General features: G+C 46.4%; 1 protein-coding gene and 1 pseudogene across 1 annotated transcript; both read left to right on the top strand.

Moving 5' to 3' along the window:
* Window positions 1-326: 326 nt before the first annotated feature.
* On the top strand, window positions 327-1,667 carry LOC123442778 (2-alkenal reductase (NADP(+)-dependent)-like). The gene has a single exon (XM_045118912.1). The coding sequence runs from the start codon at window positions 521-523 to the stop codon at window positions 1,580-1,582; it is 1,062 nt and encodes a 353-aa protein (XP_044974847.1). The 5' UTR covers window positions 327-520; the 3' UTR covers window positions 1,583-1,667.
* A 3,513-nt stretch (window positions 1,668-5,180) lies between these two features.
* On the top strand, window positions 5,181-12,459 carry LOC123441430 (annotated as a pseudogene).
* Window positions 12,460-14,022: the final 1,563 nt, after the last annotated feature.

The following is a 14,022-nucleotide window of genomic DNA, read 5'->3' as shown; positions in this document are numbered from 1 at the left end:
TACGTTAGGCTGCAATTTACCACAATCTAGCAAGGGAAGTCAGGGTACTGTAGCTTACGTGATTTCCCTTCTAGAGGATCTGGATCCGGTTGTGAGGTTGTAGGTTGTTGTCGTCGATCGCGAGCAAATTCACTGGCACGCGCGCGAGCCAATAAAATAACTGTTCCCTAGAAGAAGATGAAAAAAAAAATGTGCAGAGTTCTTCCCTACAAGAAAAAGAAAACGTTGTGCAGAGTGCAGCTTCAATTATTGGCACGTGGTGCCCGTGGGGAAGCGACGGACCGACAGTAACAGGTGGACGGACCAGCACCGCCCACCGCAGCGCCATGGTCCGTGGAGCTGGACCACCATGCACCATCGCCCTCGTGATCCCATCCATCCATCCCCGGCACCGGCGCCAATCATATATCCACTCCAACTCCAAGCAAGATAAAATATCCAAACCAACTCGACTCGCTCCAGATCCGTAGCCTTGCACAGACTCGCGCGCAGTCCAGTCCACCCACGGCGGCGGCGATCGATGGCGGAGCTCAAGAGCCGGCGGGTGGTCCTCAAGGACTACGTGGAGGGCTACCCCACGGAGGCGCACATGGAGCTGCTCCCGGCGGCGCCCGTCGACGAGGCCGAGGACGGCTCGGTGCTGGTCAAGAACCTCTACCTCTCCTGCGACCCCTACATGCGCCCCAAGATGTCCCGCCCGCTGCACCAGTCCTACACCGCCGCCTTCGTCCCGGGCGCCCCCATCACCGGCTACGGCGTGTCCGAGGTCGTCCGGTCCTCGACGCCCGGGGTCGTCGCCGGCGACCTCGTGTGGGGTATGACCGGCTGGGAGGACTACAGCGTCATCAAGCCCCCCTTCACGGCCATGCTCACCAAGATCCAGCCCGACGACGGCGTGCCGCTGTCCTACTACACCGGCGTCCTCGGCATGCCGGGCCTCACGGCGTACGTGGGGTTCCACCACATCGGCTCCGCGAAGCCGGGCGACGCGGTGTTCGTCTCGGCGGCCTCCGGCGCCGTCGGCCAGCTCGTCGGCCAGTTCGCCAGGCTCATGGGCTGCCGCGTCGTCGGCAGCGCCGGGTCCAAGGAGAAGGTGGACCTGCTCATCAACAAGTTCGGCTTCCACGACGCCTTCAACTACAAGGAGGAGGACGGCGACCTCGCCGGCGCGCTCAAGAAGCGCTTCCCCGACGGCATCGACGTCTACTTCGAGAACGTCGGCGGGAAGATGCTCGAGGCCGTGCTGCTCAACATGAAGGTGCACGGCCGCATCGCCGTCTGCGGCCTCATCTCGCAGTACAACCTCACCGCCGGCGAGAAGGAGGCCGACGTCGGCGTGCGCAACATGACCTCCCTCGTGGCCAAGCGGGTCCGGATGCAGGGGTTCATCGAGCCCGACCACAAGCACCTCTACCCGGAGTACAGGGCGTGGGTGATGCCGCACATCAAGGAGGGCAGGGTGGTGTACGTCGAGGACGTCGCCGACGGGCTCGAGGCCGCGCCTGGAGCGCTCATCGGCCTCTTCCATGGCCGCAACGTCGGCAAGCAGGTCGTCAAGCTCACCACCCCCGACACCGAGTGACTCACAAGATTGTATTAGTAGCAGATCAATTATCAACCGCCTGTCAATCGTCAAGAATAAACGAAAGGATCTATTCGCATCGCAATCGCAATCGCAATCGCAATCGTATTTGGTTGTTGAATGGGGACGAAAAAGCCAAACATGGTTGTAAAGCCTGTGGGACATCCCGTAACTGTTCGTGCTCACTAGTAGCCCTGTTACTTGTAGAAATTGAGGCCTGTTTGTTTCATAAGTCCTAGGACTTTTTTAAGTCCCAACTTATAAGTCATAAGTCCCTACCTGTTTGTTTACAGGGACTTATAAGTCCCGAGTTTCTACCTGTTTGTTTACAGGGACTTATAAGTTCATGTTGAACCTGCAGAAAAGATGAACTGCGGCGGCGACGAGGTGGCAACCGAGGGAGACGAGGCGGCGGGCGGGCCGCGACGGGTCGGGCGGCGACTGGGCGGGCCGGCGGCGACTGGGCGGGCCGGCGGCCGGGCGGCGACGGGGCGGGCGGCGACTGGGCGGGCGGGCGGCGGGGCGGCGACTGGGCGGTGCGAGCGTCCTGGAGTCATGAGCGATCGGGGCAGGGCGGTGCGAGCGTAATGGGACCAGAATAAGTCCCAATAAGCTCCTATCAGAGAGTCTTATTTCATAAGTCCCAATTAACCATAATAAGTCCCAATAAGTCTCTAGTGTTTGGTTTAGGTGGGACTTATAGGGACTTTTTTAAGTCCCAAAACCAATAAGTCCGTGAAAACAAACACCCTCTGAAGAGCAGATGTGTGCAAAACATGCTTTTTTTAGACAACTTTACAAAAAAAATATTCAATCGTCACAATGTTTACCGAAATGAAAAAAATATCATAGGTTTGTTAGAATAAACTAGTACAAATGTCCGTGCGAAGAAAGAGACACAACCAGCTTTATATTTCATTGTGCACCATTTTATATATCCAATTTAATAGACATCGTTAATAAGGTAAAAGTGATTATTGCTTTTTGTAGAATCAAGTTTGGACGTGAAGAAGCTAACTTAGCGTTCTTCATCATATGGAAGAGAAGTTTTGCATGGAATAGTTTGTCAATGGTTTTTTTGTAAACATGAAAATTTCCTTATTTTTAATAGAAGTTAAGGTTTACATTAAAATTGGAACACTTCTTTAATAATCTTAAACGTTTATGAAAAGCAGAACATTTCTCTAAAAAAATCCTTCAACAGATGTTTTTTCTTTAAAGAATGTTTTAATTTTTTTTGTACATTTTAAAATATTTTTTTAGTAAAAATAGATTTTTTAGAATTCTTATGATTTTAAAACAAGTGCAAACATATTTTTTTGAAACACAATTGTGTGAACATGTGTAAAACCATGAATTTTTTAAACTAATGTCACGAAAAATAGGGAAAGTTACAATCTCACAAATAGGTGATACAACATAGTGCTGCAATCCTAGCAAAAGGGCCCGTGCGTTGCATCGGGTGTAAAAAAATAAATATAGGCTTAGACACCTGAAATAATACCACTAAAAACCACATTGCAATGGGCTCGTGCGTTGCGCCGGGTGTAAATAGCTTCAGATATATTTCACTTAGCTAGAAAAATAATAGGAAACTAAAAATAAAATTAAATCGATGGTCATGGCTGGCTGTCAATTAGTGTTAGTGTTGTACAACCAACAAACGAGAAAACTTGCTACTTAAACTGCTTCTTGGAAATAACCAACAACTTACTAAGAAGAAGTAATAGATGCAACAATTGGAAATATAAATTTTATCTTAGGAAAGGAAAAAGGATTTGCTCCTGACTTATGAACTTGTATCTATATGTTTGCATTAGGTGCCTCGGTGCTAGGATGGTTATGCTTTAGACTTTCACAAGCATATTCATTCATGTCCACAGCCCATTTCTGCACAAGAACAACATGAAGATTGTCTGTAATCCGGCCAATGTAGTTTTCCTCATTCGGACCACCCTGCAGTCACTCAAAATAATAGCATGATTAGAAAACTTCGTTAAAACAGAGCTTGTTAGAAGGCGAATGCAAAGAAAATGATAGCATACAAACTATTTTGAACTATACCGTTCATGCAAACGAAAAAAAAAACTTGAACATTAGACATGACATTTCTTAAAATTCGAAGAAACACAGATCAGATTCACACATACTAATATGGGACAATAAATTTAAACATTTTAAATGAAGGATGAACACGAGAAAAGAGAGCTGTATGGTGCGGAATCAGGAAGAAACCACTTAATAGCTAGAAGGATCAAGATATAATTTAAGAACACATGATCACAGAGTGAATTCAAACACGTGAAAAAGGTTAACAAAATCTTTCAGAGTAAATGATAAAGCCTCTCGGTATATATGGTGCAAGAGGGACCAGAGAAGACAAACTTGTAGTCCTAATGTACTAACCTAGAACCTTGACAATCAACAATCAATAAATTCAGAATTTGATTTATTACATGCACGTCTTTAATCACGCACCATGCATCATCTAACAGAATTTCGTTTATATGCAAATTTTATTGGTATACATAGTACAGTATCCTGAGTGAATGCATTTTGTTGTCACAAATTGAATGTGGAAGCTAACAGCATGCCAGAAACAAAAAAAGCACAACATTTCATCAATCAACTTAGCCAAAATGGCAACACAAACTGTATTAATCATGTTAATACGCTGCAATCATGTACAAACCTTCTAGCTAAGAAGATAATGGCAGTACATTAATAATCGGTACAAGTAATAAATATAGTGAACGAACTAAGTAATAACCATTAGAACTCAGTGCAAATGGTTCACCTTCACATAGACATCATCACTGAGCTTGAAGATTGCGTCATCCACACAAGCAGATGTATAGTGGCATCGCGCAGCGATTTCCTCCTCCGGATCATTAGATCTTCATGCACAAATGGACGATCTGGTTCACATGTTAAAAACAGCACAAAATTAGCCCCATTTACAACAATGTGAGATCATCAAGAGCGAAACAAGACATACCGCCTAGCGTGCGAATCGGAAACCTGCGGCTCAAAGTAGAGGAAATGTTTTCAGTCGGGATTTCCAGCGCTTGCATGAAAGAATAAGATGATGCGCGCTTGCTGCTCCCGGCTAATCAACTAACTTCCGGTGGTTCTCTCCATGTTGTTGGCCCTGGCGTTCTCGCACATCTTCTCGATGATGTGCCTGCCCTTCTTCTTCGCCTGACGCCGCTTCTCCTCCAGCTTGTCCCCCATCTTCTTCCCCAGGTCCATCATCCGGCTCCGCCTCCCGCTCTTCCGCTTTGCGTCATCTCCAACAGAGGCCGCTGCTGCCGCCACCGCCTGCTGCTGTTGCTGCTGCTCCCCCGCGGGTATGATGGCCCTCAGGGAGGTGTACAGCGGGGAGCCCGCACTGCTCTCCGAAGTGGCGCCCTCCTAAAGCCTCTCCGTGGCCAGCAGCAGGCGGTCCGGGAGTTGTGCACGCACCGCTCCTGAGGACCAACCACATCTCCGTCTCCCGTGCCGACCAATCAACCACGCCCCGCGCCACCGCACACGCCGCCTTCTTCCCCCTCATCCATCCACCCGCGCGATCCTCCTCCTCCTCCTTCCGGTCGCCATGACCAGCCGCGCCGGAGACCACGCCCTCCCGGCCAAACCCGATCCGGAGGTGCCGTCCCCGATGAGCGCTCACGACTTCCCGGCCGACCTCCTGCGGGCGGTCCTGCACCGGCTCCCGCCCGCGAACGTCGCACGGGCGGCCTGCGTCTGCCGCCTCTGGCGCGCCGTCGCCTCCGACCGCGCCGTGCTGGAGGCCGCCTTCCGCGCGCCATGGGGCGTGCGCCGCGTCCTCGGCGACCCGGCCACCAGGGCCTTCTGGCGCGCCGCATCCCTCGCCCGCGTGGTCCGAGTCACCGTCGCCGACATTGACGTAGAGCACGTCGGGGTGGGCGTGCGCCAGCGCACGGCCTCCAGCGCGTGGCCCAGCTCCCCCGCCGCGGCCAGCCGCCCCCTGTGGTGGAGAACGCGCACGGATAAGGGACCGGTGGTGGAGAACATAAGGGGGTTTTCTGTAAAATGCAAAAAACGATTCGTTTTTTGACTCAAAAAGGACTGCGGGTTGAATACTGGAAAAGCGAGGGGCGTTTTTGTTAAATAACCGCGACGGACGACAGAAGCGCTCCGCGCTTTATTATTAGGGGAGATGCGAGGCACACCGTCGATCATCTGAGGACCAAGCAATCATACCAGCACGACAACGAGATTTGTTAACAAGGTTCATCGATATGGCTACATCCCCGGGGCATGACTACGGGTGCTCCTCCCCGTGACACCGTCACAATATCGCACCCTGGGCGCCGTCACTCGCCGCCGGTTCCCCTGCACGCCCATGCTATTATGTTGGCATAGGTTACATCGTGTTTTTACCTCCACTATATATGAGAGGCCTAGGATACAAGTGTCCTTCTTGGACACGACTCCATATCTTTCCCTAATAATAACTAGTAATCATGCACGTGCAACGCACGTCTCGGCCAATGCTCCTTCCAAAGATACAACGTAAGATTCACACCCGCGTAAGTAAACCACGACAAACATGAATTCAAATCCAACTAAAGACACTCACAACACTTGAAGATAAAGCTAGACACTATATTCATCTCGATGTCATCCAGTAATATGAGCAACAATGAGAAGTTTATCAAAAGAAGATCAATGGTGAGCATGCGGTCCAATATAGATGACAAAACATACTACAAGCAGAAAATAAATATAATGTGAATGAATAGACAATTGGTAAAAGGAATACGACCACAAATAAAGAGCATATGGTGGTGGAGAAAATGGAACATAAATGTATTAGACAACAATGCCCGTCATGGTATGTTTTTTGTAGAATAACTTGAAAGAAAAAATGCAAGGAAGAGTAACTTTAAATTTGACTGTGAAAGTATCATCTATTCCAAGTTGATAACACGTAGAAATACACCGAAGGAAATATAGAAACAAAGCAATAAAAATTACTACTGCTCTAGCCCAATAATTTGACTTGTCCAACATGGTCCCATCTCCTTTGAAATGTCTTCACTAAGATTCATTACTGAAAAGGCATTTAGGCTGCTCATTCGTCAACACGCAACATGGGAGATCAATAATACTTTTGCATTAATAATTAAAAAGGAAAAGATACTTAGCAAGCTTGTCTCCTATTACAATATATTTATAGTACTTATTGTGAATGTAAGAAAATAACAACTACAAACCTGAAGATTACGCACAGATATATGACATGGTACCATACTTTTCAACTTAGTTTTGTTAACTAAAAATCTGAAACTATGGATATCAATTGAAATACGATGTGTCTTGTATAAGAATTTAATTCTACTTACTGTTGTATAAAAAGTGCATGGTGTAGAGTCCATCTAGGTGTAAGCATGCAAGGAAAGAACTTGCCAGCTCAAACATGAGTGAAAATGATAACTCAAAATATCGAAGGGTTGTACCCAATATTCAGGAATTAGTATACAAAACTAATGTGAGTTCTTCTTTATAAAAGACACCATCTATAGTAGACAACAATGCAATCATTTTCCTTTTTTCCAAAAAACAACCAAATTCTGAGAACCAAAAACACATTGCCATATTTTTGGTAAAGAAGCTAAACCAGAACATCACTATTTATTTTGGAATAGGACGTCCATGATCATAGGGAAAGTACAATTTGCACGCACAAATTTGAGCAAAAGATCCGCATGGCGATTAAACTTATGATGTATACTTATGTTTCTCTTAATTTAGGCGACCTCATACTTTTTTATATTAATAATAAATAAGTCAGAAAACAAGACAATACATCTTAAAACAATTGTGTAAATCAACTTAATGTGTTTATACTATTTAATCAAATCAGAAGTAGTTGTGAATTTCAACAACTAATGTATTTTGTTTACATGGCACTATGACAATCAAGAAGAAACACATTTATTTTAACATTAAAATTGTAAATCATTTGTTACTACTACAAACCCGAAGATATTAGAGTCGACTTAAAGACCTTTGCATATGGTTCCTATATCATAACATCACATCAAAAGTAATACTTGCTTGCTACTCTCATAACACAAGAAGTGCTATGACTACAAAACAATTCCTTATTTCTTTCAGAGTAAACGCTGGACGAATTATAGTTGCCAACACTCCTACATCACAACGCCATGAGTAATCTGTAAAATAGCAGGAATAACACTATTTTAACATATGAATCCCAAATGCGTACAACGAAAATAATCTAAATCTCTTGCATCCAAGCGGCAATAATATAAGATACATTTGATTTTCAGTAGAGCTAGTAGCAATCACACAAGGATATTCCTACAAAAACACACACAAATGAAGTACCAACTTTGAGCATCCTTTGAATTTTGATCTCCCATTATCACACACGTGGGATTTTCATTCCCATGAATATGATCTGGCGTGTTCGTCGGGTCCTTAACCAGGGAACCTATTCCGGTTCCCGACGGAGATGTGCTGGATTATGATTGTCCATCTGTAAATAGCAATTTATAAGAAGAAACATATAGTAATGATGGTGATGTAGGAGTACACTCCCTATATTTGGAACACGTCACATATCGCTGAGCACATAAATGAAGGTCTTGAAATACTGTCTAGTACTGTTGTGCCTACTTTCATCTTTTGAACTGTTGGAACCCTTTGCACCTAACATTCATATCTTCGGTCTGATTGTCGGTACTCGCCAAGGTTGCAGCTGTACATATACCTAGGACAGAAGAGGAAATGAAACACATATGACTGGTGATAGTGGCATCCATCGATACAGTAGGCCCCAAGTTAATGAAGTTGTATATCCTGAGTGGGACACCATTGTAGTCATGTTGCAGGATAGAGACAATAATACTATGATGCACTTGTTTATTCAGTCAACTGAGAGTAGAGCAAACAAAATCTTCCTTTCAACGCGATAATTGGTATTATTTTAGATACAAAAGAGTAGCTATCAACATCCTCTTTCTTGCTGTAGGAAAAAGTAAGCTTGAATAATGATGCAAGAGTGAGGACAATGGGGTTATTAGTGCCACCCATCAGCAACACCGTCAGCTTGCATTTCTTTCTCATTGGACCATCACATACTGAAGGCAGTTGTAGAGCTTTGCATGTAATTCTATATTATTTCAAAAGAAATACTATAAAATAAATAGAATATACAAAGATATGCACGAATTGAAGTGCAACACAAAGAACTGCACCCGTAGTAGATGAATAGTGTATCACTACACTAATTGGCAGTAGTATCTCAGTATCTGAATTGTGGAGCATGACCACAATGTTCAGAAAAGACACTTCTGCATGCAGAGTAGAAGGGAAATAAGCATGACCACCTCTACTATTCGTCTGAACATGGATAACCTGTCCATCAATCCAGAAGGCATGCCTATGGAGAGAATAACATTCATTATCATCAGTTAAAACTGTTTTTTTCCTTATAACTACATTTCACTCTAATCAACCTAACCTCAAACACAGAGAACAACTCAGCCTACAACTATTTCAGCAAACAAAATGAAAATCATTCAATGACAGAAGATAACATAAAGACCACGCAAAAAAAACAAGAAGATAACATAAAGAGAAAGCATGACATGATGGATGATATGTGACAGACTGGATAAGTGGTACAAGGTAACCAAAAAGCCCACAACCACTGTTAGTGCCTATATCCGACTACAAGTGACAATACAATAAAAGTGCATGTTTGTTTAACTACATTTCGCTGCAGTCAACCTACTTTATATTTAGCATACATCCCCAGAACTGTGTCTGATACTATTGCAGGAAGAAAATAAAAATTTAATGAAAGACATCGGACAACAGAGAACAAAGATGAAAGGATGGATATGATGCTACAAATCCAAAAAATGATGTGTGTGTTTGTGGAGTAAGACTGGAGGTGGGCAGCGGTCTCTCGATCCACCATAAAAGCAAGCGCTGGATTGGCGGCAGCGGCCGGCCGCTGGCACCACCGCGCGCCACGACGAAGCAGCACCCGACGGCCACCTCGATCGACCCTCTTCGCGCTCCTCTCCCTCTTGCTGCTCCTCTGCCTCCGCTTCCCCGCCTTTCGTGACGCGCGCTCGACGCGCCTCCGCATCCGCCACCTTCTTTTGGCGACGGTTCACCTCCAAACTCCAGTCGCGTGAGGTGGGGGCGGCGGCGGCTACGGCTGCGCGAGGCGAGCGTCGAGCGACGGCGATAGCCACACGAGGCAAGCGGTGGGCGAGCGGGCTGAGCGGGGGCGACGGCGGCGCGAGGCGGCGGCGGCGCGAGGCGAGCGTCGGGCGACGGCGACGGCCACGCGAGGCAAGCGGTGGGCGAGCGGGCTGAGCGGGGGCGGCGGCGGCGGCTGCGTGAGGCGAGCGTCGAGCGACGGCGACGGTTACGCGAGGCAAGCGGTGGGCTAGCGGCCTGAGCGGGGGCGACGGGGGCGCGAGGCGAGCGGGTTGAGCGAGGAGGTGGAGCACGGTCAGCCTTAGTTTATTTGGTAAATGCACACGGTGGTTCTGCGTGGATGGTGGAAGGCCGTTAGATTGTAATTTGTTGTCTAATTGTGTGGTGGTGATTGGTGTTTGTTTTTGTGGGGGTAATAGTTGTGTGTACCTAGAGAAGTTTTCGTTTGATCTTTTATTAGTAGTATAGAAGCACTCCGTCGTGGTCATTTTACAAAAAACACCCTGTCGTTTTCGTTAACCAACCCGTAGTCCGACTTTAAGTGAGCCCGAACCGTTATTTTCGTATTTTACACAAACCTACCCTCGCTCCACTCCACCACACCGCCGGTGCCGCCGATGTGCCCCGACCCGCCACAGATTAGAATGTCGGCCCCCGACGGCTACGTCCTCCGCAACGGCGAGCTGCAGGGCCCACCTTCCTCACCGTCCCCGGCTTCGCGCCCGTCCTTCGCGCATCGGGCGTCCACGACGCCGTCGCCACCTCCACGGCCGCTGTCACCCCCGACCGCCACGCCCTGTCAGCGCTGCTCTCGCTCTGGCACCCGGGCTCCCACGCCTTCCGCCTCCCCGCCGGCCCCGCCACCTTCTCCCTCGAGGACGCGTTGCTTCTCGCCGGCCTGCCCCCCTCCGGCGCCCCGTTGAGCCAGCCCCTCACCCCGACCGAGGAGGACATCTGTGCCCGCTTCGTCGTGGAGAAGGAGAAGATCAGGGCGCTCCACCCCTGCGCCCGCAAGGCCCGCCGCGTGTCCGCGGAGGTCTGGCTCGAGTGGTTCGAGAGCCGAATCCGCCCCGGGGAGGAGGACGAGCTGCGCCGGCTCGGCTTCCTTGCCTACTGGCTCGCCTTCTTCGTCACCACAAGGCTAAGGCCCAAGGGCAGCGAGCTGCCGGAGCGCGTGTTCGCACTCGCCACCCAGATTAGCCTCGGGCAGCGCGTCGCGCTCGGGCCGGTGGTGGTCGTGAATCTCTACGCCGAGATGGACAGGATTGTCACTACTGGGCTGGAAGAGGGGGCGAGCGGCCGCGTTTATGTCTGGGCGCCGCTCTGGCTGCTGCAGGTGTGGATGTGGGAGCGATACCACCGCCTGCAGCCGCCGGAGCTGAAAGCGCCGGAGTCCCCTCTCTCCAATGTCCGGGCACTCTACTGGTCTCGGAGGAAGAGGAAGACCACATAAGAGGAAGAGGATTGTTTCAAGTGGAGACCTTACCTGCGCAATTCGCTCGACTGGTCTGAACCTGATTGATTCAGCAAGGAAACTCTCTTGGTGAGCTCCGGAGGTAAGGATAAGCCAGAGTGGTTGGAGGATTACATTGCGATTATCAGACAGGCGGTGTTGAGTCGATCGTATGGGGGATAATATGGATAGTTCAGCAATGTACAATCCCCACATTGTCGCGAGGCAGCTCGGTTATGATCAGGATGCGCCTTTTCCTCTTGTACATGGGTTTGATTCCAAGGGAATCAAGGTGTGGGTGCCTGGTATCTGTAGACGTGGCATTGCTAGCAAGGAATATGTTGCGTGGTTGAATGACGAGTTCGTGACGCACCAGGAAGCTGACCGGTATGTTAGGCCAGTCGACGAAATCGGTACTGGCTCATCTCCACTGGATGCAGATACAACAGCTGGTAAATCTGGAGAATGTACCATGCAAGATAACAGAAAACACACCAGAGAAGAGCAACAGCTAGCTCAAGAGGTCAAAACAGAGCTGATTGTTCTAGACCGTAGTCCATGCTATATGGACTCCAATGCAACCGCGGTGAAAAGAAAGAATGGGAACAGAAAACGACGAGATGAACCCTCTGAAAACGGTGATATGCACAAGAAAAGTATGTCATTTGCAAGCGAGTGCCATGAAGGTCTCCAGCAATACGATGACGGACCTTCCATTGTCGGTTATCCTGAGAAGAATTCCTTGCAATTTGACGGCCAGAAGTCCCATGATCTCCAAAAGGATCCTAATTGTTAGATTAATAAATGTGATGAGCTGCCACAGCCTGAGAGTGACGATGAATGCATTGTTCTTGAACCAACATGTGAAGTTATAAACCTTGATGATGATCAGGAAAATGAGGACGGGCAACTTGCTCTGGAGCTACAAGAGTTTATGCGTTGTGGGCTTTTCTCACAATGGAAGGAAAGCTTTGACGAGGATGAAGATGAAGGAGGTGAAGGAAAGAAAGAGATGCCAAAGAAGAGCAATATCGACCCTTATGCTGAAGCAGTCATGAGTGAATACCGTCTCTTCTTTGAGCTCATTCCCCAGAGACCACATTACAAAGGGTTAGTGAACACTAGTGACACTATACGAGATCTGGCCTGTAGAGGACTGTGGTTCTTATTCGTTTTATATACTTTTGCGTAGACCCCCGACATATGTGTTAATAACCACACAGTCTATTCAAAATAATTATGTATTTTCAAATAACAATATCTTTTAAACCGTAAATCTAATTTAAACATGTTATATATGAAATTTGATTAGAAAAATGTGTAGAGTTTGAATATATTGTTATTTTACATGTTAAATAATTTTGATAACCCCATAGTCTATTCAGAATAAATATGTAATTTCAAATAACAATATTTTTTAAACCATAAATCCAATTTAAACATGTTATATATCGAATTTGATTAGAAAAATGTGTAGAGTTTGAATATGTTGTTATTTTATATTTTTAAAATACTATATAGGGTACAATGTAAATTAATATATTAGAAATCTTTACTACCCATTGCTCATATAGGCCCATGTCAAATCTTAATCAACATAATTATTGTCCCGATTCATTGGTATTCGACATGCAGCGGCATATAGGCCCATGTCCCATGCTCATAGGCATAAGCATGCAACCATGTTTTAGATCCCAAATTATTTATATGTATTATTCAATATTAAGTCATTTTTTTAAATCAATTAACTAAGCTAGAGGCATGAGAGGGTTTTTTCTCCCGTTGCAACGCACGGGCCTTTTTTCTAGTTCTATCTAAACACAATACAACTATAAGTTCAACTGTAACCTACCTTGTACACAATATTCGATGCAACTCTAACGAACTCCACATTCACGAATATTCTCCACCACCTTGAATTCGTTTATGCATCAAACTTCCATATACATTAGACTTGAGCTTATCCCATGAGCACCGCTCCTACTCCAAAGACTCCATGTGACTTCACCTGCAACTTGTAGTTCCTTCTTTTCCTGACCATAGCACAAAGGCTTGACGTACACCGATTTTTCAGTAGTGACCATGCATGTTGTTTTTCCTTTCGAGCACTCTCGGACATTGAACCACCTCTGAATATTTGGAAGCTGAAATTTTAAAAAAATAACTCTAAAAATTCAAGTGCTTTTGATTTACCGAGGAGAAAATCAAAACAAATAATTCAACCATGACGAGGGGTGGCGAACATCTTCGAATCATTCAAAAATAAACAAAAGAAATCAGAACGCGTAAATAATGATTAACGAAGGACTTTTTTTAGTCCCAACTTATAAGTTCTAAGTCCCTAAAAAGTCCCTACCTGTTTGGTTCCTAGGACTTATAGTTCCTATAAGACCATATTACAACTATAAGTCCAAGTCCCACCTTGAGAGTCTTATTTCATAAGTCACAAATACCCACTTTAAGTCCCCTATAAATCCCTCCTGTTTGGTTTAGATGAGATTTATATATTCTAAGTCCCTAATAAGTCCCTGTAACCAAACACCCGTTAAACAAGGACTGATTAATTCCTCATGATAGCTTCCGCTTCCCAGCGCGACGCACATGGATCTCGTGTTTTGTTTTGAGTGTGGTTAGTTGTGAGTTGATTGAGACTTAACTAAGTTTCAATCAAATGACATAGCATCTGAAATGGAAGATTCTTTTTTTACACGGATCTTCAGCTATGATCTAACGAATATAGAATGGACAGAGACTA

Source organism: Hordeum vulgare, chromosome 3H, assembly GCF_904849725.1.
Source record: "Hordeum vulgare subsp. vulgare chromosome 3H, MorexV3_pseudomolecules_assembly, whole genome shotgun sequence".
Classification (NCBI taxonomy): Eukaryota; Viridiplantae; Streptophyta; class Magnoliopsida; order Poales; family Poaceae; genus Hordeum; species Hordeum vulgare.
This window is presented reverse-complemented; position numbering and strand designations above follow the sequence as displayed.

Excerpts from the sequence above, each read along its gene's own strand:
- LOC123442778 (XM_045118912.1), top strand. The coding sequence starts at position 521 with ATGGCGGAGCTCAAGAGCCGGCGGGTGGTCCTCAAGGACTACGTGGAG.